This window comes from Elephantulus edwardii, unplaced genomic scaffold (assembly GCF_000299155.1).
Source record: "Elephantulus edwardii isolate Elephantulus edwardi_28Jun2011 unplaced genomic scaffold, EleEdw1.0 scaffold00512, whole genome shotgun sequence".
Taxonomy (NCBI): domain Eukaryota; kingdom Metazoa; phylum Chordata; class Mammalia; order Macroscelidea; family Macroscelididae; genus Elephantulus; species Elephantulus edwardii.
Window position 1 is genome coordinate 247,893 of NW_006400262.1, and position 24,149 is coordinate 272,041.

Below are 24,149 nucleotides of genomic sequence, written 5' to 3' on the forward strand. Positions count from 1 at the left end.
AAACTAATAAAATTTAAAAAAATTAAAAAATAAAAAAAATTTTAAAAAAAAAGTTGCAAATAGAGAAACCATTTGACCCAGCAATTCCATTACTGGGAATATACCTCAAGACCATAACTGACATTCAAACTGATCTATGCACACCCATTTTTATTGCAGCTTTGTTCACAATAGCAAGGAGTTGGAAACAACCTAAGTGCCCATTAACAAACAAATGGATAGAGAAGCTGTGGTATATTCACACAATGGAATAGTATCCTGCATTGAAAAACAAGGAACTCATGCAATATTATGCAAAATGGGTGACCCTGGAGGACATTATCCTGAGTGAAGTATCCCAGTCACAAAGGGACAAATACTGCATGGTGCCACTGCTGCAAAATACGACTGAACTTGGGGTTGAGGAGAGACTGAGAAAGATGGGTTCAATAATGTATACTGCATTAAAACAGATCAGCGAGAAAACTGTTTAAAAGGAATGTGTGATTAGGTATTTTTGTCATGCCAGGAGTCTAAAGCGAAGGCTACATGGTGGAGTGGACCTGGGGGAGGGTCTGTAAAACAATGAAAGAATTTTACTTTTCGAAGAGGGTAGTGTTCTGGTGGGGAGGGTTGAGAGGAAAGAAATGTGCAACAGTGAATGAATGGAAATCCAAAGTCTCTGTAAATTTTTACTGAAATTAATAATAAATTTAAATTGAAAAAAATTTATGTTAGAGTAAGGAAGACAATGGATTTATAACTCATGCTAATAACACTATATCATGGCATGGAGGAGGAATAGTGCAACTATAGCCACATTTACAATAATATTCTTCTTACCAAAAAAATTTATGGTAAATAGGAACTGCTTTAGAACATGTATCTCTGGACTGGAAATGATCATATTGATAATATTTCTAGCCTTAAACTTAAAAGACTATACTGTTCAAAATTATTTGTTATATATTTGTTTAAATTTTTCCCTCTTTGAACAACTGGGATCTAGAGGGAAGAGAAAAGACCAGAGAATGGCCAAAATTATTGGGGCAGCTATTGCTGCCAGTTTAGGGCCTTTGTTAGGAAAATGAAGTCTTATTCATAAACAATGCCACCCAAAGGTAATAAAGGAGGTCAGAATTGCTTCCACTGTGGAAAGCTGGGCCACTTCAGTAGACAGTGTCACAGACAAGAGCCACAGATAGGCAAGGGAGTAGAGAGGAAGCTCCCACTCACTTGCTTCAAGTGTGTATGTGAAGGACACCTGGCATGGGCATCCCACATCAGGTCCTCATGGCTGACAGGACTGACAGGCCCCAGCTCCCAGGTGGAAACAAAGGAGGACGCTTCAAGAAATCAGATCCTTCCAGAAGAGCCTTGGATGAGCATTAACATTACTGGTAAGTATATTTATTTTCTTCTGGACACAGAGCTTATTATTTGGTCCTAAAAGCCTTCTGCAGTCCCAACTCTTCTCACTATTTCTTAGTTGTTGGAATTGATGGAAAACTCATAAGCAGTTCCTTATTTCACCTCTGTCTTGCATGTGGACTTCCGAGCTATAAAACAACCCAGTGGTAGATGGAATTTGCTCCAGGACTTAAGAACAATAAATGACATCGCTGAGCCGCTACATCTTGTGGTTCCTAACCTTCACAGTATAATAGACAAAGTGCTAGTCAATAAGCCTTTTATTTTAACAACTACCTTCCCTCTGTAACTTGATTTGTGCCACTGTTAGAACCTCTACTTGGAACATTATTGCTTTTAATTTTTGTGTCATGTACTTTTAACTTGTTAGTCAAATTTGTGTATGGCTAAGCCCAATTGATATAGTGCATCTAAATTCCAAAATCAATCTCAATAGTCTACGTGTTTCCTATTGTCAAAGGGGCCCTTTAGAGTAGTGAGAGAAGATCTCCACCCTGAAACATACAGCATCCCTTTTCAGCAGGAAGTAGCTAAGAAAATACGCCCTCCCCTTTTCCTTATGAATCAGGATGAAATCTCCCTCAAGGAGGAGTGATAGGGAATGGCAAAGGACACACTGACAAAGGAGATTAATCAGAACTGACAAGCACTGTGGCAATTGGACAATTAAAACAAACTTTCAAAGGGGGGGAAGTGTGCATGAGGGCTGTAATATCTCTTCATACTTATTCACCCTATATGATATGTACACCATTAGAGAATCTGGACTTTATAACAAAGAATGTGGCATCAGGATCAGAGGACGAACCATCAAAAACCTCCATTATACAGATCACACACTTTGCTTGCTGAAAATTAGGTAGACTTGAATGCTTCCTATGGAAGACCAAAGGCTCCAGCCTTTAATATGAACTACATCTCAACATCAGGAAAACAAAAGTCCTAACCACTGGACCAGTAAGCAACATTCATGATAGAGAAAAGACTGACGCCATCAACAATTTCATCTTGCTTAGATCCACAATTAACACTCTTGGTACCAGCAGTCAAGAAATCAAAAGATGCTCTTTTCTGATTACTGCAGTGCTTGGAACCATGAGCAGCAAAGTCTCTCATGACATCCTCCACAACGCGATGCAAGAAGTCCTGCACAGGAACTAGCAAAAATGGAGAAAGCTTTTGGAAACAGTGGAACTGCAGATCTATCTGAAGAACTATGACCCTCAGAAAGACAAACGTTCCTTTGGGACCTTCAGGCTTAAGTCTAACCAGGCCCCAAGTTCTCTGTGTGTGTTCCTGGGGATCAGTAGCACAGCAATAAAGGCAAACCTGTCGATAATGAAATGCTGAAGAAATTCAACAAAAAAAAATAAGCTGGTCAAAAAGCTGGCCGCGAAGTAAGATGTCGTTTTGGCCTCTGAATTCCTGATCAAGCCGATCCTAAGAATTCTGGATCTAGGCCTGAATAAGGTTGGCAAGTCCCCCTTTTCTGCTTACCCACATGGTGGCAAAAGTAGATGAGGTAAAGTCAACCATCAAATTCCAAATGAAACAGGTACTGTGTGTGGCAATCAATGGCTGTTAGCCAAGTGAAGATGACAGAGGATAAACTTATTTATAGTATCCACCTTTCAACTTTCTGATTTCACTGCTAAAGAAAAACAGGCAGAATGTTCAAGCTATATACATCAAGAACACCATGGGCAAACAACAGCATTTGTACTAAGTTATGGCTCAATAAATCTTACTGTTACTACTACCACAGGAAAAAAAAAAGACGTAATCAAAAGACTTGTTTGCATTAGGAAAGTATTGCATTGTCAAGGACCTCTCCAAGGTGCTGAGGAGCAATGATGTCAGTTTAACGTGCACCTGATTCAAGTCATTATCCTTTCAATTACTTCTTATGCACCTGAAAGGTGGACAATGAATAGGAATGACAGAGGAAAAATTGATGGTTTTTAGTTGTAGTGTTGGAGAAGAGTAATGAATATTCCACAAACTGCTTAAAGAACAAATATGTCTTAGGAGAAAGTGTAACCAGAGTGCTTCTTGGAGGTGAAGTTTCATCTCATAGAAAATCATGCTTAGATAGGTCAGTGAAGGAGAGTGGATTTTGTCAACAAGATGGATTGACACAAACTATAAAAATGGGCTCAAACAGATCAGAGATTAAAGGATGGCACAAGATAGGGCAAGGTTCAAACCTACTGTTCATAGGTATGGCAACATGATATGTTAATGAACTTGACAGAAGCTCGCAGTAAAACTTGTTTTATTAACTAATAAAAATGTGGCCAGTTTTAATTTTAAAATAAAATGGATCTTCACTTTAAAGATGTGGAAAATGGACATTTTGGAACAGATAAAAGTTACTGTTTCAGTCTCCTTCAACATTTTCTTATCTTGAGGTCTTTTTCCAAGTCCTTACAAGGAACATACTGCCCCGTATCTTGTCAAGGCCTTTTTTCTTCTTCAAAATCATCTCTTAAAAATCTTCCTTTAAGCAGAAAATTTCCCTTTAAGTACAATCATCCCTTATTCACAATGTTCCCTACTTTTACATTTGTGTTTTTCAGAGGAAATAACAATCATATAACCAATTAAATATCTTTACAATGCAACACAGCACCATCCTACTTAAAGAGTGTGGGCTGCACAGCCTGGATATAACATGGTGAAAGGTTGACTCCTTCAACCTTTGTGGCAGAGACCACTGTATTTTTAAACAAATATGTGGAGGGGAAAAAAATATTTTTTCCTTACCTGGCTTCTAACAACAGTGGAGTAGAAACCCATTTTGTCATCAGAGACGTCGTAATGGCTTTGGAATCCGCCTTTACTGCAGACAGCAGCCACAGTCCAGTGAGCATGATCACAAGCATCATTTTATAACAAAACCCTAAAAAGGAAATTTTTTAAAAGTTTGGCTACAAGAAAATGTTTACACCTGAGTCATAGTACTGGTGACACAAAATAAATGTAAGCTACAATGACAGAATGCTTCTGAAATATGACAAGAAATATGCTTTGTTTCAGTTCACTCTAAAGAACTTTTTCTATCTCAAAGTTTGTGGCAGCCCTGCACTGAACAAGTTTATTGGGCCATTTTCCAAAAGCCTGTGCTCACTTCATGTCTCTGTGTCACATTTTCCCAACATTCCCAATTTTTTCACATGCTGCCACACTTGTATTTATATGTACTGGAAAACAAAAACAAACAAAACAAAAAAAAAATCATGCAATTCACTCTATTGCCACACTCATTTTATTGCAGTGGTCTGAAATTATCCTGATTATCTCTGATCTGACTTTCATACCAGAAGTGTATGCCTATTACTTAATCAGAAGCCCCAAGGCGAGAAATAAACTCTTAAGACCACAGAAGTCCACATTTAAATTCAGCAAATTTAAATGAGAACTAAAGAAGGGATATGAATCAATAGGAAGAAGTAAACTTTACTTATTTTCTAAATAATGGAAAATGTTCTAAATATTAGATAATACCATGGTTTGGATATGATCTGTGAGCAAACTCAAAGGTAGAAGGAGTGCTTGCTAACAATGAGAAGAGCTGGTATCACATTGCTTGGTGTCTCAATTTCCTCATTTTGTGGATTGAAAGAATATTCTGAGGACCCATGGAGTTCTATGTGTTTTGAGTCTTATTTTTTATTTCATCTGTTTCAGCTTTACTTCCTTTTTTATTTTATAAAGTATGGTTTTAGATAGTCTGTTCTACTACCAATTACGTGGTGGTGGTAGTGGTGGTTGTTAGGTGCTATCGAGTACAGCTTATACCGACTCAGTGAGTAACAGACTGGAACTCTGTCCTCTGTGCTATCCTCATCTTCTCTACCACATTTGAGCCCAACACTGTAGTCACTGTCTCAATCTATCTAGTTAATGGTCTTTCTCTTTTTGTTTTTTAAATAAAATTTTATTTTAAATATGATTTTAACAAACCTTTACAATGAAGTTAGATTTTCATTCATTCATTGTTGCACATTTTACCCCCTCCCCCAGTTTACTTTTTTTTCAATTCATTTATTGTTGCACAATTACCTATCTCCTCCACCCCCAGTCCCCTTGGCAATGATATATCTCTTATTCTGGGGGTCTTTATCTCTTTCACTGATCCTCCACCTTTCCAAGTATGAGGTCCTTCTCCAAGGAATAGCCTCTCCTAACATGTCCAAAGTATGAGATGAAGCTTTGCCATCTTTGCATCCAAGGACTATTCTGGCTGCATCTTCTCCAAGAAGATGTTCATATGGCAGTCCATTGTATATTCAGTGCTCTTCTCCAACATCACAACTCAAAATCAGCAAGTCTTCTTCCATCGTTATTCACTGTCGAGTTCTCAGATGCATAGCAAATGACTGAAAACACCATGGACTGAATCAGGCACCTTAGTATTCAAACTGACATCACTGCTCTTCATATTTTAGAGAGGTCCCTGAGAGCAGATTTGCCCAAAGCAATGTGTCTCTTGACCTCCTGACTGCTGTTATCGAGGGTGTTGATTGTGGATTTAAGCAAGATGGAATCATAAGATACTTCAATCCTTTCTCCCTCTATCATAATGTTGCCTTTTGGCCCAGTGGTAAGCATCTTTGTTTTCATCATGTTGAGATGTAATCCTTATTGAAGGCTGTTATATTCTTTGATCTTCTTCAGCAAGCAAGGCTGTGTCATCTGCATAAAAAAGGTGGTTGATTTCTATTCAGTATTATATTGGAAGTACTTGGTAGGGCAATACGACAAAAAGAACAAAAGAAGGAAATATAAGGTATCCAGATCAGCAAAGAGATATGCAGATGATGTCAGTGTATACAGAAAACCCCAAAGACTCAATAAAAAAACTGTTAGGGCTAGTAGTCCAATTGACAGAGTGGCAGGCTATAAAATCAATATTCAAAAATCAGTGGGATTCCTATATAGTAACAAAAAGAACTCAGAAGGAAATCAAGAAAGCAATACCATTTACAATAGCCAACCACAAATTGAGATAATAGAAAGTGAACCTAACTAAAGATACAAAAAACCTACACAAGTACAGAACATTTCTGGAAGACACAATAAAAGACCTAAAAAATGGAAAAATGTGCCCTGTTTATGGATAGGAAAACTTGATACTGTGAAAATGACAATACTACCAAAAGCAATGTACACATTCAATGCAATCCTAATATAGATACCAAATTCATTTTCTAGGAGGTCAAGAGAGAAACTGTCAAGTTTATTTAGAAAGAAACCCCAAATAAGCAAAGCACTTCTTAAAAACAAAAATGAAGTGGGAGGTATAACACTCCCTGACCTCAAAATCTATTACACAGCAGTAGTAACCAACAGCATAGTACTTGTATGACAACAGGCAAATAGACCAATGGAACGTAACTGAGAACCCAGAAATGGACCTAGCTATCTATGGTAAACTGATATTCAATAAAGAAATAAAACCTATCAAATGGGGAAATGGCTAGCAAAACTGGACTGCTAACTGTAGAAAGATAAAATGGATCTACATCTTATACCATACACAAAAATCAACTCATGGTGGAACAGAGACCTGGGAGTAAAGCCTAAAAATGCGTAATCTAGAGAAGATAAAATTGACGAATGGGATCTTCAAAAGATTAAATACCTGTGTGCATCAAAAACATTTTCCAACAGAGTGAAAAGAAAATCTACTGACTGGGGGAAAACATTTGGCAATACAATTTCAGACTAGGGTCTCCTATAAAAAGTTTACAGAATCCTACAGGGCCTCCAAAAGAAAAAGACTGAGAACACAATTACAAAATGGGGGAAAGACATAGAAAATTTTTACAGAGAAAGATATTCGGATGGCCAGCAGACACAGGAAGAAATACTCAAAATCACTGGCAATAAAAGAGATGCAAATCAAAACCACAATGAGATACCATCTCACTCCAGTAGCAGTGGCAAAATTTAAAAGGACAACAAGTATTAAATGTGGAGAGGATGTAGCAAGATAGGAACTCTCATACACTACTGGTGGGACTGTAAAAAGATACAACCCCTCTGGAAGGAAGTTTGGCACTTCCTCAAAAAGTTGAACACAGAAATTCCGTATGACCCAGCTATTCCACTGCTTGGAATGTACCTCTAGAGAATAAGAACTGAGGTACAGAGACGTGGACACCAGGTTCATAGCAGCGTTAATCACCATCGTGAGAACATGGAAACAGTCCAAATGTTCAATGACAAATGGATTGAGAAATTATGGTATATTCACTCAATGGAATATTATGCAGCATAAAGGAGCAATGATTTCGTAAATTACTACATATCTTGGGAGGGACTGGAGAACATTATGCTAAGTGAACTAACTCAGTCTGTCCCATGAGGACAAATAGTATATAAGACCATTATTATAGAATAAGTATGAGGATCCAAGTGGGGGAGGGTAAGAGCAGAGAAGGGAGGAAGGGGAGAGGTTAATCATAGGGTCCCAGAATTTGAAGGGGGGGGGGTGAAAACAATGGAAAAGATCCAGTGTGAAACACAACATATCTGAACTTTGTCAATAAACCAGTACAATTTTTTTGTTAAAGGGGAGGATTTAAAACCCGCACTAATTAACAAGGAACCAAAAAACCCCAAATTTAAAAAGGTAACTGGTGTTAGTAAAAAAAGAGTGGTCTTCCAATCCTGATACCATGTTCCTCTTCAGAGTCCAGCTTCATGAATTATAGTCTCAGCAAACAGACAGAATGGGTATGGAAAAGGATAAAACCCTGATGCACACCATTTCTGATGTTAATCCATGCCGGATTCCTTATTCTGTTGAGACAACTGTTTCTTGAGATAGGTACAAATTTTGCATTAACACTGAGTGCTCTGGGATTCCTATTCTTTTCAATATTAACCATAAGTTTTTTGTGATCCACTGTCAAATGCCTTTACAAAGTCAATAAATACAGACAGACATTCTTCTGATTTCAGCCAGGAACCACTTGACATGCCTGGTTCCATGATCTCCCCTATATCCAGCTTGAATTTCTAGAAGTTCCATGTCTAAGTACTATTCTAACCATTCTTTAATGATCTGCAGCAATATTTTGCTTGAATGTGATATTAATGATACTGTTCAATAATTTCCACATTCTGCTGTATCACCTTTCTTGGAAATGGAAGTAATATTGATCTCTTCCAGTCAGTAGGCCAGGCAAGTATCCTCCAAATTTCTTGGCACAGGCTGGTGAGCACGTCCAGAGTCCATCTGTTAGCTAAAACATGTCAACCAGTAACCCATCTATTTCTGGGGCCTTATTTTTTTTTTTTTGCCAGTGTCTTCAATGCACTTTGAACTTCTTTGTTACCCTTGGCTCTTGTTTATGTGGTTACTTGGTAAAATATTTGTTTCAACCAATTATTTTTGGTACAGTGATTCCATGCATTCCATTTTCTCTTGATTACTCAAGATTTTGTCTACTGTTTCTCGCTGCATGGCAAAAAGCATCACTGCCTTTGCCTAGCCTCTCAATAAAAATCTCCTGTAGGCTAGAGCTCTGGTGGCCTAGTGGCAAGAAGCTGCACTTCAATCCCAGAGATATGTGGTTCAAATCCACCAGATGCTCTGCTGGAAAAGGAGGAGCAATCTCCTGTACCAGGAGGATCCGATTTGACGGTACACACACACACAACACACAAAATAATAAAATAAATTTTAAAAAAATCTCCTCTAGGAACACCCTGGCTGAAACCTTCTAAAGGACATCTTTGAGGGTTGGTTTTTTTTCCTTTTAGCAGATCCAAAGGAGTTCATTCTTATTCAACCTTAGCCACAATCCAACTTTCAGATACAAAGTAAGCAATTAAAAAGACCTTGGCTTAAATCACATGTCAATCCTTAAACTGACATCATTTCTTAACACCTTGGCAAGGTCCTTCAAAGCAGATTTTCCCAATGCATTTGATTACTTGACTGCTTCTACCAAGGATGTTGTAGATACAAACAAGGTGAAATCTTGATGACTTCAGTCTTTTCTTCATCTATCATGATGGTGTCTATTGGTCCAGTATAGCTCCCCAAAAGTACCATTAGAAATGAGAAAGGGAAATGTTCCCAGCTGAGCAGTCATCACCTCGGTGCCACAGACAACACAAGAAAAGGCAGATCTAAGAACCTTAACAGGGTTGTTGCTGTTGTTGTTATGTGCCATCGAGTCGCTTGCAACTCAAAGCGACCCTATGTACAACAGCCCTAAACTCTGCTCTGTCCTATGCCAACAGCACTGGCTCCGATACACCCATCCCGATTACCCAAGTCACAGAATAAATCCCTCATAGAGGGCCTTCCCCTTCTGCACTGTCCCTCCACCCTTCCAAGCATGATGTCCCTCTCCAAGGACCAGTCCCTTCTTACAACATGTCCAAAGTATATTAGATAGAGCCTCAGAATCCTTGCCTCCAAGAAGCAGCCCAGTTTAACCCTTTCCAGGATGAATCTGTTACCTTTTCAACCTGTATGCAGAACAGATTATCTGGGAGGCTGGGCTCTATGAGGAGAAGTGTGGCATCAGGATTGGTGGAAGATCTATCAACAGTCTGCATTATGCAGATGATACAACCCTGCTTGCCGAAACTGAGGAGGACCTGAAATGCCTGCTGCAGAGGGCCAAGGACTGCAGCCTCCAATATGGGCTGAGGCTCAATGTCAAGAAGACAAAGATTCTCACCACTGTGGACCAACTGACAGCATCAGGATGGATAGTGAAGAGATTGAGATTGTTAACAACTTTATTTTGCTTGGCTCCACAATCCAAAACTCTTGACACCAGTAGCCAGGAAATTAAAAGACGTATTGTGATGGGAAAATCTGCTGTTAGGGACCTCTCCAAAGTACTGAAGAGCAATGGTATCTCTCTGGAGACTAAGATACATCTGATACAGGCCACAGTCTTTGCGATCACTTGTTATGCATCAGAAAGTTGGACAATGACTAAAGAGGACAGAAGGAGAATTGAGGCCTTTGAGCTGTGGTGTTAGAGAAGAGTATTGAGGGTATCATGGACTGCTGCTTAATAGGGTACTCTTTGTTTTATAAGGAGCTCCATTAATATCATCTTACAGTACCCTATGATACATCTCTGGAGATCTGCATCCATTAGTGGTTCCACGGGAGAATGATGAAAAGTTATCATTCTTAAAATTGATAGCCTCAGAACATGCAACGAGTTTGCACTGAATTTGATCATTTTGTTTGAGTATGCCTCCATTTTCAATTTATAATAGGATCCCCTTATCTTTCTGATTTTATTGACCCTTAGAGGTTACTCCAAAAGATTAATGTTTCAGAAAAGTAACAGTCAGAACCTCCAGTGTGGCATCACCCTTGTGGCAAGAAGGATAAATGGGAAATGGTCTTTAACAAGTTCTACATGAAACTATCAACCACCTGCAAGTTCCTACTCAGTGGCCCTGCTTTTTTTACTTCTAAATTCAATACACTACCTCTTGCTCATCAGAAAGTTACAAGAAATACTAATAAAATTAAAGTATTGGTAACAGGTAGCAAGAAGGGACCAGTCCTTGGAGAGGGACATCATGCTTGGGACGTTGGAGGGACAGCACAGGAGAGGAAAACCCTCTATGAGATGGACTGATTTAGTGACTGGGGTAATGGGGATAGGTGTGTCAGAGACAATGAGATTAACACAGGACAGAGTAGGGTTTAGGGCTGTTGTACACAGGGTCACTATGAGTCACAGGCGACTCGACAGCACATACCAACAAGTATTCTTCAGTTTCCAGAACACAGAAGCATTAAGATTCCTCACCACCAACTTTTCTTTCTTCTATTAGTAAACAGTAAATGACATATATTTTTCAAAAATAAACTGCAATTCACATGTTTCTAAATGGCCACCTAAGTTTCCATACACAAACTGTCTGTCAGATTTCCTCATAGCCATGAGGCTATAAATCTTTAGGAAAGGAGCTGTTATTGTTACTGCTGTTGTTAGGTGCCATCAGATCAACTGAACAACTCACAGCGACCCTATGAACAACAGATATGAATCTCAGTCTATCCTGCATCACCTGCATAGATAACTGATACAATCAAGTCCACTATTAAATTCACTTAATCGATCTATCCTTTTGGGTGGACAGGTCTCTTTCTCTGAAACACCAATCTAGAGACTGGTAAAAACAGGCGCATTCCACATCCATAACTTAGTGACCGTGTACACAGTAGTTCTTACTCTTCTGGTAGGTTCCTACAAAGTGAAATTGGATCACGCAATTTCCAGCCAGCAGTTCTTAATAAGAAGTAAAAACAACGACAAACATGGACCAGCTGGACTCATTTCAGGGAGAAAAATAAAAGTATAAAACAAACAAACAAAAAAACTATATCCGACTACAGTGCTGCAAATTGTTAGTTTAAGTCTACAGAGGTCCAAATCATCAGTCACTTGGGAGTAAAGATCTCACAACTCTTTAATGAAGGATGACGGAAGCAAGCTGGCAGCCAGAGAGAGTGATACTGTGACTGGGAGCATGTCCTCGGGAGTAGCGAGAGGGCCCGGCCCCGCAGTAGAAGCTCAAGGTGACCGACGCACAGGATGACCACGTCCACCCTTTCTCCCAGCCCGGGGAATCAGCCCATGCCACCCCTTTGCTACCTGTCATGGACTGTGCAGCCAAAGCAAACACGCGGTGCCTGTGTTCCTTCCTCCCCATTCCCGAACCACACTTCGTATGTTACTTGGCCTGTGACAATAACAGGGAGTGGCGGCGACAACAGCAGCACCAGTCAGAAGCTGACACGCGCCTTCCTCGCTTCTCCACCAGCAACCGGCAGCTCCGCGCCGAGTTCCTTCCGCTTCCTAGCCGCCAAATAGCCGACTTCCGGCCACCGAGTGGTGCGCGCCACCGCCCAGAGCGTCCGGCCGCCATCTTGGGCTGGGGAGGAGCTCGGGTATCTCCGTCTCCTAAGCGATGAGGTCTTTCATCTGTAGCTCTGTGGAGGAAACATGGGCAGTTTTCTCGTGTGTGCTTTACACTCTCGCAGCCCCACTGGAATGGCAACTGAAATGTAGGTGCCGACTCCAAGACAACGAGCCAAGTGCGGTGAGAGGAGGCTTCTGTTCGGCCGACTTAAGCGCGGTTACTGGACTCCTCAAGTCGACTGCGGCTCGTAGCGACCCTACGAACAACAAATCCTTTTTTTTTTTTTAACAACAGATCTTAACCAGGCCGCATTCTGCGCCATCATTACACCTCATCATCCTCCCCATGTCGTCAATGCCCATCTTTTGGATTCCAGTCACCAATCCATTTCAGACTGCAAAAATTAGTATAAATCCTCAGTCTCTTCATCTTTGGCTTTCGTTGTTATTGTGTAGGAGGAGATCGCCCATCTTTCACTGAACGGAACAAGTGATGGATTTGAATGGGGGCCTTCAGTAGTGCAGCAGTTTTTTACCGTTAGGCCACCAGAGGTCGCTTGGCTTTCGCAGTTTGTGCATATGTTTGAATAATAGTATTTACAAGTCTTCCTTGAGTACATATATCCTATGTACTTCAAGATAGTGAAATTCTCTTTTTGGTAATGGAATGCAATTTTGTCGTTCCTGGCATGGTAGATCATAGGATTATCTAACTCAAAAGTGTCAATACAACAAAGTTTACTAGATGGTGAAAACAAGAGGTTTTACCCATTTTATGTTTTGAATTATGAGGTACTTTACAGTACACCCACTTCAGCCCATCTGTTTAAAGCAAGGAAGTTTTGATGACCTAGTGACAAGAAGTTAGGCTGCAATCCCAAAGTTGGAGGCCACCAGCTAGCTGCTCCACTGGAGAAGGATAGGGAATCTTTTCTCATGCGATTAGTTAATCTGAAAACCTGCTAGAGGGTCAGCTGTGGATAGGCTCCGACTCTACAACAACAACCAATTGTCTACATATTTCTGAACAATTTTTTATTATTCAGATGGTGAACAAACACATGAAGAAATGTTCAAAATCTCTAGCTCTTAAGATAAAAATCAAAACAACTATGAGATAACATCTCACCAGAGTAGCAATAACAAAGTTCAACAGAACAACAAATGCTGGCGAAGTTGAGAAAGTAGAACTCTTATTCACTGTTGGTGGGAATGTAAAATAGTGCAACCACTCTGGAAGGCAGTATGGCGCTTTCTCAAAAAGTTGGAAATAGAAATATTTGACCCAGCTTTGTACTACTAGAAATATACCCTAAAGAAATTAGAACTGTCATTCAAACAGATATATGCACACCTACAATTATTGCTGCGTGTTCACAATACCAAAGAGATGAAAACAACCCAAGTGCCCATGAACAAATGAATGGCTAGAGAAGCTGTGGTATATTCACACAATGGAATACTACACAACACTGAAAAACAGAGAACTCATAAAATATTCTACAAAATGGCTGACCCTGGAGGACATTATGCTGACTGAAATATCTCAGTCACAAAAGGACAAATACTGCATAATGCCACTGTTATACAACAGGACTGACCTGGGAGTTGGGGGAAAACTGAGAAAGGAGGGGATAAATAATGTACACTGCATTGAAAAAGATGAGGGAAAGAACTGATTAAAAGGAATGTATGATTAGGTATTATTTACATGACAACAGTCCAGAATAAGAGGTGCATAGCAAGGTAGTGGGGGGGGGTAGGGGGCAGAAAGGTAGGTAAGGAGGAAAATGTGCAACACTGAAAGAATGGAAATCCAAGTTTTCTGTAAACTTTTGTTAAAATCTCAATTTTTAAAAAAAGAAGCCCAAGTATATTTAAAACCTTTCTTAAACAAAGAGATCTGCAAGATAGCCACAGCTGAGCAATCATTTTCAATTATAAATTGCTCAAAAGTACAAAGAATGAAAATGGCCTCAACATAAGAAGTTTATGCAAACAGTATCAGGAAGTCTGCCTGCTGTCAGAGACCTCTCCAGAGTTCTGAGACGCAATTATGTTGGTCTACAGACTAAGGTGCACCCGATCCAGGCCATGATCTTCACAATTAAATGCTATGCATCAGAGAGCTGGACAATGACTAAGTATAACAGAAGAACTGATGACTTCCATGGACCATCAGGAGAACAAATACATCTTTCTTAGTGTGAAACCAAGTTGCTCCTTGGAGGCAAGGATTTTGAAGCTCTATCTCACATACTTTGAGCACGTGGCTAGGAGGAACCAGTCCTTGGAGAGTGACATCATGTTTGGAAGGGTGGAGGGACAACACAGGAGAGGAAGACCCTAGATGAGATGGATTGATTTGGTAACTGGGGCAATGGAATTAAGTGTGTCAGAGACTGGCTCAGGATAGGGCTGTTGTACACATGGTCACTATGAGTCACAGAACTCAACAGCACATAATGTGTAAAGAAGAGGTAATATACAGGAAGGAGGTGAACAGTACACTATTGCTAAAGAATGGAGAGAGAAAAGTATGAAAAAAATATAGACGACATGGGTAATATTACCCCTTGCACATTATCCTGCATTGTCAGAAATAAACAACCTGTAAGTGGCGGCACGGGCAAATAGGTAGAAAGACAAACATGAGCAGGTAAAACAACCTTGTACACATGGCCATACATAGGTCTGGCAGATATTTTCAACATGAAACTCAAAGATAAGAAATAAAAATGGGGAAACTCCCTCTCACATACTTTGGGTATGTTTTTAGGAAGAACCAATCCTCAGGAAAAGATATGGTTTGAAAAGTAAAAGGTCAGCAAAAGAAGACTTTCAACAAGATGATTAACATTGATGCAACAACAGGCTTGAGGATGGTGGAGATAGTGAGGTTGATGCAGGATGTTGTGTCATCAAGTGGATGAACATTATTAGGCTCCAAAACACCAAACAGCAGCATTTCTTTCTCTTTACATGTTAAAGCCAACAGTGGGCCAGGACAAAACATTTTCCATTATAATCAAAACATCTTGTGTTGCTGATCCAAGGGCCTCAAGAACGTAGACTCAAGGGCCAACAAGGTCATTTGGCAATTCGGTTGTACATAGGGTCTCTATAAAGCCAATAATACCTTATAACAACAGATCACAAAATGTTCTACACTCTGGTGAATAACAGCAGGGGTCTTAAAGGTTGTGTTCGGTTATCTCAAGTGCAATGATTGTCTCACTGCCTGGAACAAAGAAGAATGAAGAAAACCAAAGGCACATGTTATGTGCCAAACAATGGCTCTAAACCCTTTCCTATCCTAAGCCAGTCTCACTGTCTCTGACACATCTAACTCCATTACTGTGTCAATCCATCTCATCCAGGATATCCCTTTCCTGTGCTGTCCCACCACCATCTCCAGGGATAGATCCACCAACATGCCCAAAGTATATGAGACAGGAACTTCAAAATCCTTGCCTCCAAGAAGCAACTTGGTTTCACCCTCTCAAAGATAAAACTGTTTTTTCTTTTGGCCAGCCATGGTATATTCATTAGTCTTCTCCAGCACTACAATTCAAAAGCAGTGATTCTTCTTCTATCCTTAATTGTCCAGCTCTGTGATGCATAGCATATAACTGTGAAGATCAAGGTCTGTATCAGACACACCTTAGTCTCTAGACTGACTTCATTGTTCATCAGCACTCTGGAAATGTCCCTGACAGCATATTTTCCTAATACAATTTGTCTTTCGATTTCCTGGTTGCTGATACCAAGAGTGTTGTTGGTTGTGGATCTGAGCAAAATTAAATTGTTGACACTCTCAATCTCTTCTCCAGTATATGATGGTGCTGCTAATTGGCCCACTGGTGAGAATCTTTCTTTTCAAGTCTTTCTTTTCTTGATGTTGAGCTTCAATATACAAGACTGCAGTCCTTGATGTAAAAAGGCACATAGGAAAAAAATTTGTTCAAAGGACTGGAATCTCAACTTCCACCACCCAGAAAACAGAAGAACTATATGGTGCCCAGCTACCACTGGTGACTGCTCCCAAAGGAATCACATTAGGACATCCAGAAGGGAGTGGGGAAAAAAGGCAGGACAAAACTCAAAATCTTAAGAACGGCCATCCTTACTGGTCTGGTACGGATGGCTGGCACCCCTGCGGATCTGGACCTTAGTCATTCTTAGAGCCTGGAACTGAACTCACTTCTGTGGCTCAACCCTCAAATCAAGAACAGATAGGCTTATAAAATTGACCAAAACACTCCTTAGAACAATAAACCAAACAAAAAGACAGGATTTACCCAAGGACAGAACATTAGAATGCAGGAAGAGATAGATGCATGAATGGAAAAGAGATTCACAGGGAAGAAGCAAAAACAAAGATTTCTTTCTTAGTCTGTTAATATTTGCTTTATGGGTTTTGCAGTCCTATAATTCAGTGTATAGATATTTAGTAAGGATATATCCTCTTGTTCTATTGACCTTTCACATATAATGTAAAGTCCTTATTTGTCTCTTATGTGATTTTAAGCCTGTAGTTTATTTCATCAGAAATTAATATTGTTACTTTTGTCCTTTTTTTAACCATTTGCTTGATATTTTCCCCACTCTTTAATATTTAATCTATCTTTATTCTCATGTCTTAGGTTTATCTCTTGTAGACAGCATATTGATGGATTCTGTTTTCTTTTTTTTTTTCTATAATTATATTTTATTAATTTTCATAAACATTTACAGAGATTTTGGGCTTCCACTCATTCATTGTTGCACTATTCTCTCTACCCTCCTCCCAGTTTGTTCTTGTCCAAATGCCACAGTGCTTGTCAAAGCCAGTTCTGATTAATCTTCTTTGTCAGTGTATCCTTTGCCATTACCTATCACTCCTCCCTGAGAGAGACTTCACCCTGAGTCATAAGGAAAAGGGGACGGCGTATTCTCTTAGCTACTTCCTGCTGAAAAGGGACGCTGTGGGTTTCAGGGTGAAGATCTTCTCTCACTACTCTAAAGGGCCCCTTTGGCAGTAGGAAACACATAGACTATTATGGAGATTGACTTTGGAATTCAGATGCACTCTTATTGATTGTGCTTGGCTGTACATGTACATATCCTTCAAGATGTATCATGGGGGTGTTGCAACCTAGAAGACACAAATTTGACTAACAAGTTATAAGTACATGAGTCCAAAAATTACGGAAAAGTAAAAGAAAAGATTCTTTCATTGTTTTACAAACCCTCCCCCAGGTCCCCTCCACCATGCAGCCCTCGCTCTAGTCTCCTGTGATGACAGAAATACCCAGTTACATCTCTCTTTTAGACGGTTCTCTCCCTCCTCTGCTTCAGTGCAGTATACATTATTGAACCCATCTTACTCAGTGTCTCCCTAACCCCAAGGACAGTCCCATTCTACAACAGTGGCATCATGTAATATTTGTCCTTTTGTGACTGGGATATTTCACTCAGCATAATGTTCTCCAGAGTCAACCATTTTGAATAATATTGCATGAGTTCCTTGTTTTTTAATGCAGCATAGTATTCCATTGTGCGAATATACCACAGCTTCTCTAGCCATTCGTTTGTTGATGGGCACTTAGGTTGTTTCCAGCTCCTTGCTATTGTGAACAAAGCTGCAATGAACATGGGTGTGCATGGATTCTGTTTTCTTACTAACTCTTTCTCTTAACTGATTAATACAGTTAATCTAGTCACAATCATTTAATCCATTCACGTTCAGCCTCATTATCAGGCAAGGTGTTATTACTACCATTTTGGGGGGGGTGTTGCTGATTCTTTAATCCATCTACTTTTTTGTGTTGTCTCTCTATGAAGAACTTCCTTTAGTATTTCTTGTAAAGTTGGTCTAATTTCCACAGATTCCCTTCCTTTTCTGCTTTTCTTTATAACTAATACCTTTTAGTATTATTATTGCACTTTGAATGGAAGTTATTTGCTCATTTATACAAATTTATCCCGCTTTTCTTCCCCCTTCATTTCTTAATGTATATCCTGTTCCAGTTTTCTCGTTGTATTACTCATGTCTTATTTTCCATTCTTCTCAGAATGACTTTACTTTCCTCTATTCCAATGCAGTGTTTCTTATCTATCCATTCTTTGCTGCTCTACCCACCACCGTTCCCTGTAATCCAGTGTTAACCAAGTTCTTCATTGTTTGTCAATGCTGTATAATGTAGTTCCTCTGTTCATTTGTTTACGTGGGCTGTTTCCTTGCTATTGTGAATATTACTATAGTAAACGTAGATGCACTTACATCTACTTATATCTTTCTTTTCTTTTTTTTTTTTTTTTTTAGGAGTATATTCCTAGTAGTGGGATAGGCGGGTCAAACAATATTTCTATTTTCAGTCCTCTGAAGAAGCATCAGTCTGCCTTCCATAGTGAGTTTACCATAGTACACTCCTACCAGCAGTGCATGAGAATTCCAATCTCTGCACATCCTCAACATCTGTGATTTCAAAGGATTATTGTTCAAAATGGCTTTTCTAGCCATTGAATTTGACTTTGCCACATGGATGTGCAGAATCATGCCAATAGGGTGTGTTAGTCTAGCCACAAATGGACTGGCTAGTCTTGCCATTAAATTGAGGAAATTCAGTGGTAGAAATTTGGGAATCTCACCACCAGCAATAAAGAAGAAGAGAATGTACCACATGTAATTTGAGTCCAAAGACTCCTGCATCACTCAGACTGAGGGCTATAGGAGCAACAGCCATAGCAGAGGACCAGAGACCTGGGACTACTGCCCCACTGAACCAGAGCTAGGAGCCTTCACTCAAGCTTGTTGGGGGTGGGGAGAAAGACCACACTAAGAGAGCTTTAACACTGGCTTAAAGGCACAAGGTTGAAGGCTGAGGAGCCAGTGAACACAGTTCAGAAACTGTCCTGACTGAGAAATTGTATCTTGTTTCCCAAACTGAACTGTAACCTGTTATCTTCTCTTTCGTTTTTATGTGCCATTGAGTCGCTTGTGACACATAGCGACCCTATGTACAAGAGCCCTAAACCCTGCTCTATCCTGTGCCAACCTTGCTGTCTCTGACGCATTCACTCCCACCACCCCATCACAGAATTTATCCATCTCATCAAGGGTCTTCCTCTCCTGCACCATCCCTCCACCCTCCCAAACATGATTTCCCTCTCCAAGGACCAGTCCCTCCTTGCAACATGTCCAAAGTATGTCAGATGAAGCTTCAGAATCCTTGATTCCAAGGAGTAGTCCGGCTTCGCCCTCTCCAGGACAAACCTGTTTGTTCTCCTAGCAGTCCACGGTATACTCAACACTCTTCTCCAGCACCACAGCTCAAAGGCATCAATTCTCTTTCTATCATCCCTAGTTGCTGTCCAACTCTCCAATGCATAGCACATAACTGTAAAGACTATAGCCCAGATCAGGCGCACCTTAGTCTCCAGCCTGACATCTTTGCTCTTCAGTATTCTTGAGAGGTCCCTCACAGCTGACTTTCCCAGTGCAATTCAACTCTTGATTTCCTGGCTGCTGGCACCAAGAGTGTTGACTGTGGAGCCACACAAACTAAAACTGTTAACTATCTCAATCTCTTCAGCATCCATACTGATGCTGCCAATTGGTTAAGTGGTGAGAATCTTTGTTTTCTTGATGTTGAGCTTCAATCTGTATTGAAAGCTGCAGTCCTTGCAGTCCTTGACCTTCTGGAGCAAGCACTCAGGTTTTCCTCAGTTTCAGCAAGCAGGGTTGTGTCATCTGCATAACACAGGTTGATGACTCTTCCACCTCCTGATGCCACATTCCTCCTCGTACAGACCAGTGTCTCCAATGATCTGTTCTGCCTACAGATTGAAAAGGTATGGAGACAAAATACATCCGTGATGGATGCTCTTCTTGATTTTGAACCATGTATTGTCTCCTTGCTCTGTTCTGACAACTGCCTCTTGTTCCAAGTGTAGGTTTCACATAAGCACAATCAAATGTTCTGGGATTCCCATTCTTCTCAGAGTCAGCCATAGCTTGTTGTGATTCACACAGTCAAAAGCCTTTGCATAGTCAATGAAGTATACAGATAGACATTCCTCTGGTATTCTCTGCTTTCTAAGAAGATTCATCTAACATTAGTTATAATATCCCTAGTACCATGACCTCTTCTAAATCCAGCCTGCACATATGGCAGCTCTCTGTTAACATGTTGCTCCAATCATTTTTTGGATAATTTTCAGCAGAATCTTGCTTGTATGAGATATTAATGATATTGTTTGATAACTTCTGCACTCTGTTGGGTCACCTTTCTTTGGAATAGGAACAAATACCAATTTTTTCCAGTCAGTTTGCCAGCTGGCTGTCCTCCAGATTTCTTGGCACAACTTAGTGAGTACATCCAGGGAGGCGTCTGTTTATTCAAATATGTCAATTGGTATGCTGTCAACTCCTGGAGCCTTGGTTTTTGTCAATTCCTTCAGAGCAATTTGAACTTCCTCTTCATCACTACAGGCTCTTGCTCACATGTTATTTCACGAAATTCTTCTGTGTCAGCCAATTCCTTCTGATACAGTGACTCTGTGTACTCCTCCCATCTTCTTGTAATGCTTCCTGGATCACTTAACGTTCTTCCCAAAGTATCCTTAAGTATTGCCACCCATGGCTTGAATTTGTTTTTAAACTCCTTCAGCTTAAGAAAAGCTGAGCAAGTTTGGCCTTTTTGATTTTCTGACTCCAGCTCTCTGCACATTTCATAGTATTTCATAGTATCTTGCTTTGTTGTCCCAAGCTGCCTTTTGAAATTTCCTGTTCAGCTCTTTGATTTCTTTATTTCTTCTTTTAGCTTTGGCTTCATGGTGCTCTAATACAATAATCAGAGTCTCATCTGACATCTATCTTGGTCTTTTCTTCTTCTTGATTCTTTGTAATGATCTTTTGTATTCTTCATGGAAGATTTTCTTTATATCCTCCCAGAGCTTATTTGGTCTATGCTCATTGGTGCCTCAAACCTGTTCCTGAGATGTTTTTGAAATTCTAGTGGGACAGTATCTTTCCTAATAAAGCAAATAATTGTATGTTTCTGTGCAGTCTGCATAGCTGTTGCAATGGATTTTGGACCCAGTTGGGCAATAGGATTGGTGCTAGAATTGGTAGAAAACGGTATGAGAGCATGAGGGGCACGTTTGACTTCAGGGGAATTGGTTTTGTACTATGGATGTTATTCAGAGGGTAGTCTCCCTTGAGGTTTTAGTAGACTTGGCCATCTGAGGCCATCTTTGCTCATTTAAGCCCAGAGCTTGTTATGTGCTGTCCTATTGAACTTCACATTGTTGCTGAGGCCCTTCTCCTTTTCTGAGAATGTCCTAATTTCTCCATCATATTTGATATTTATTTGGTAGGGAATTATTTCAGAGTTTTCTGTATGTGATCACATTGTCTCCTTGCTTGCATGGTTTCTGTCGAGAAATCAGAGCTTAATCTTATTGGCTTTCCTTTGTAAGTTACTATTCCTTTTTCTCTAGCTGTTTTCAAGTATTCCATCTTTGTCTTTTGCTTTGGAGATTTTTAGTATGATAGATCTCGATGTTTTACTCTTGAGGTCTATTCTGTTTGGATTTTTTGAGCTTCTTAAATGTATATTTCCTCATTTTTCATAATGCCTGAAAAGTTTTCTGCTAGTAAATCTTCTACAGTTTTCTTGGTGCATTTCCCTCATCTCTTCCTGTTAGAGAATTCCAGTTTCAAGAATGTTATTTCTCTAGACAGTATCCCACATAATTCTTATGTTTTCTTCAATTTCCTTTCTTACTTTCTGTTTTTCCCTCTAGCAGATTAGAGTTGAGGGCTTTGTCTTCTGTTTAGCTGATTCTGTGTTCTCTTTTTTTTACTTCTACTATTTTGTCCATCCCACATATTGATAGAGTCTTCTGTAATGCATCTTACTATTATGGATTAAAGTTTCTTGTTTTCCTATGGTTACTAATCTCTCTTTGGTATTATCAGTTTTGTCTTATATTGATTTTCTAAACTGTCTCTTCTTCAATTCTTCAACAATTTCTTCCATCCTTTCTTTGTACTATCTTGACCATCATTCTAAGTTCTGAGTTCCTTCTCAGAATATTCCACCTACCTTTCTGGAATTTTTGGCACTGTGTTTGATCTCTTTTGTTAAAGAGTCACCTTATTTGAGTGTTTCATGGGGTTTAAGGTTGTCTGCTGCTTCAAGGATATTGTAGTGATTGTAGATTTTTTTAAACTTCCTTTTTCTAGTATGTATGTGGTAGCCAATAATGTGTCCCTGTAGTTATCTGCTCTGTGCAGGACTCTTGGTTGTGGGAGTGGTGGTTGCCAACTAACTCCTGACAGATGTAAGCAATAAAACATGCTGTAATGGAATATGTTGATGCTCTCATCCAGTGTGCTGTGGAAACCACAATGAGGGCCATGTAAAAACAGGCACATGGTGAGGACTGGAGAGCTGTTGACTTTCCTTGCTGCTTGCTGGTGGAAGGAATATGAGCCACTCATCCCATACATGGCATACATCCTAGGTCACTATATTTTTTAACCCCTGACTCTTTGTGAATCAGGTGTTCTCAGTGATTTTGAGTCACTTATACAGGCCATGGTCCTTGCAATCACTTGTTATATGTCAGAGAGTTGGGCAATGACTAGGGAGGATAGAAGGAGAATTGATCTGTGGTGCTGGAGAAGAGTACTGAATATATCATGGACTGCTAAGAAAACAAATAGATTCATCCTGGAGAGGGTTAAACCAGGCTTCTCCTTGGAGGCAAGGATTCTGAGGCTTCATCTGAAATACTTTGGACATGTTGTAAGGAGGGACCAGTCCTTGGAGAGGGACATCATACTTGGGAGGGTGGAGGGACAGGGCAGGAGCGGAAGATCCTTTATGAGGTGGGTTGATTCAGTGACTGGGGTAATTGGGACGGGTGTGTCGGAGGCAGTGCGATTGGCACAAGATAGAGCAGGGTTTAGGGCTATTGTACATAGGGTCACTATGAGTTGCAAGCAACTCGACGGCACATAACAACAACAACAACAACCACTCCAATTTCCACATTCTATTGTATCACCTTTCTTGGAATAGGAACAAATAAGGTCTCCTTGTCTATTGCCAGGTACCAACCTTACAAATTTCTTGACATAGACTAGTGAGCAGTCTGTTTACTGAAGCACCTCAGTTGATATCCTATTAGCTCTGGTGCCTTCAGTGCAATTGGACTTCTCCTTTCAATAATATTAATTCTTGATCCTATGCCACTTCACAAAATAGGTTCATTATCAACCAATTCTATTTCAGACGGTGACTCTGTATTCCTTCCATCTTTTTTTGATACTTCTTGCATCATCATTCAATATTTTGTTTATTAAATCCTTCAATACTGCAACTCGAGGCTTAAATTTGTTCTTCAATTCTTTCAGCTTGAGAAACATCTGTTAATACTATTATTACTCAAATATATGCACCAACTATAAAAGCCAAAAATGATATTGACAATTTCTACCAATGAATGCAGCCTAAAATTGATGGAACAAGAATGCAAGATTCATTAGTAATAATCTGTGACTGTGAAGGTGGTTTTTCAAGGGCAAGGCCTATCCATTGCACTCTGGATGCGCTGACTCCTGCAATTTCTCAAAATGGGGGAAATTTGACTGCATAATTTGTGGTAGCGGGGGACTACATTAGTGCTTTCCACCGAGAAAAAAATGAAGAAAACAAAAATCTGACTGGAGTTGAAAACATAAAGAGTTATAGTTAGAAAAATATGGCTTTTTAGAAAAAAGAAAAATATGGCTTTGATGACAGAAATAACACTGGAGAC

At 39.8% G+C, this 24,149-nt stretch overlaps 1 protein-coding gene and 1 pseudogene across 1 annotated transcript in view; one reads left to right on the forward strand and one right to left on the reverse strand.

Moving 5' to 3' along the window:
- Positions 1 to 4,301, reverse strand: part of LOC102853329 (UDP-glucose:glycoprotein glucosyltransferase 1-like) — a gene marked incomplete at its 3' end in the record, with an annotated part of 247,403 nt that extends 243,102 nt beyond the window's left edge. The window contains exon 1 of the mRNA XM_006903121.1: positions 4,177 to 4,301. Within this exon, the coding sequence (XP_006903183.1) occupies positions 4,177 to 4,298 (122 nt within the window). The remainder of the gene's footprint in view (positions 1 to 4,176) is intronic.
- LOC102850031 lies at positions 2,506 to 3,136 on the forward strand (annotated as a pseudogene).
- Positions 4,302 to 24,149: the final 19,848 nt, after the last annotated feature.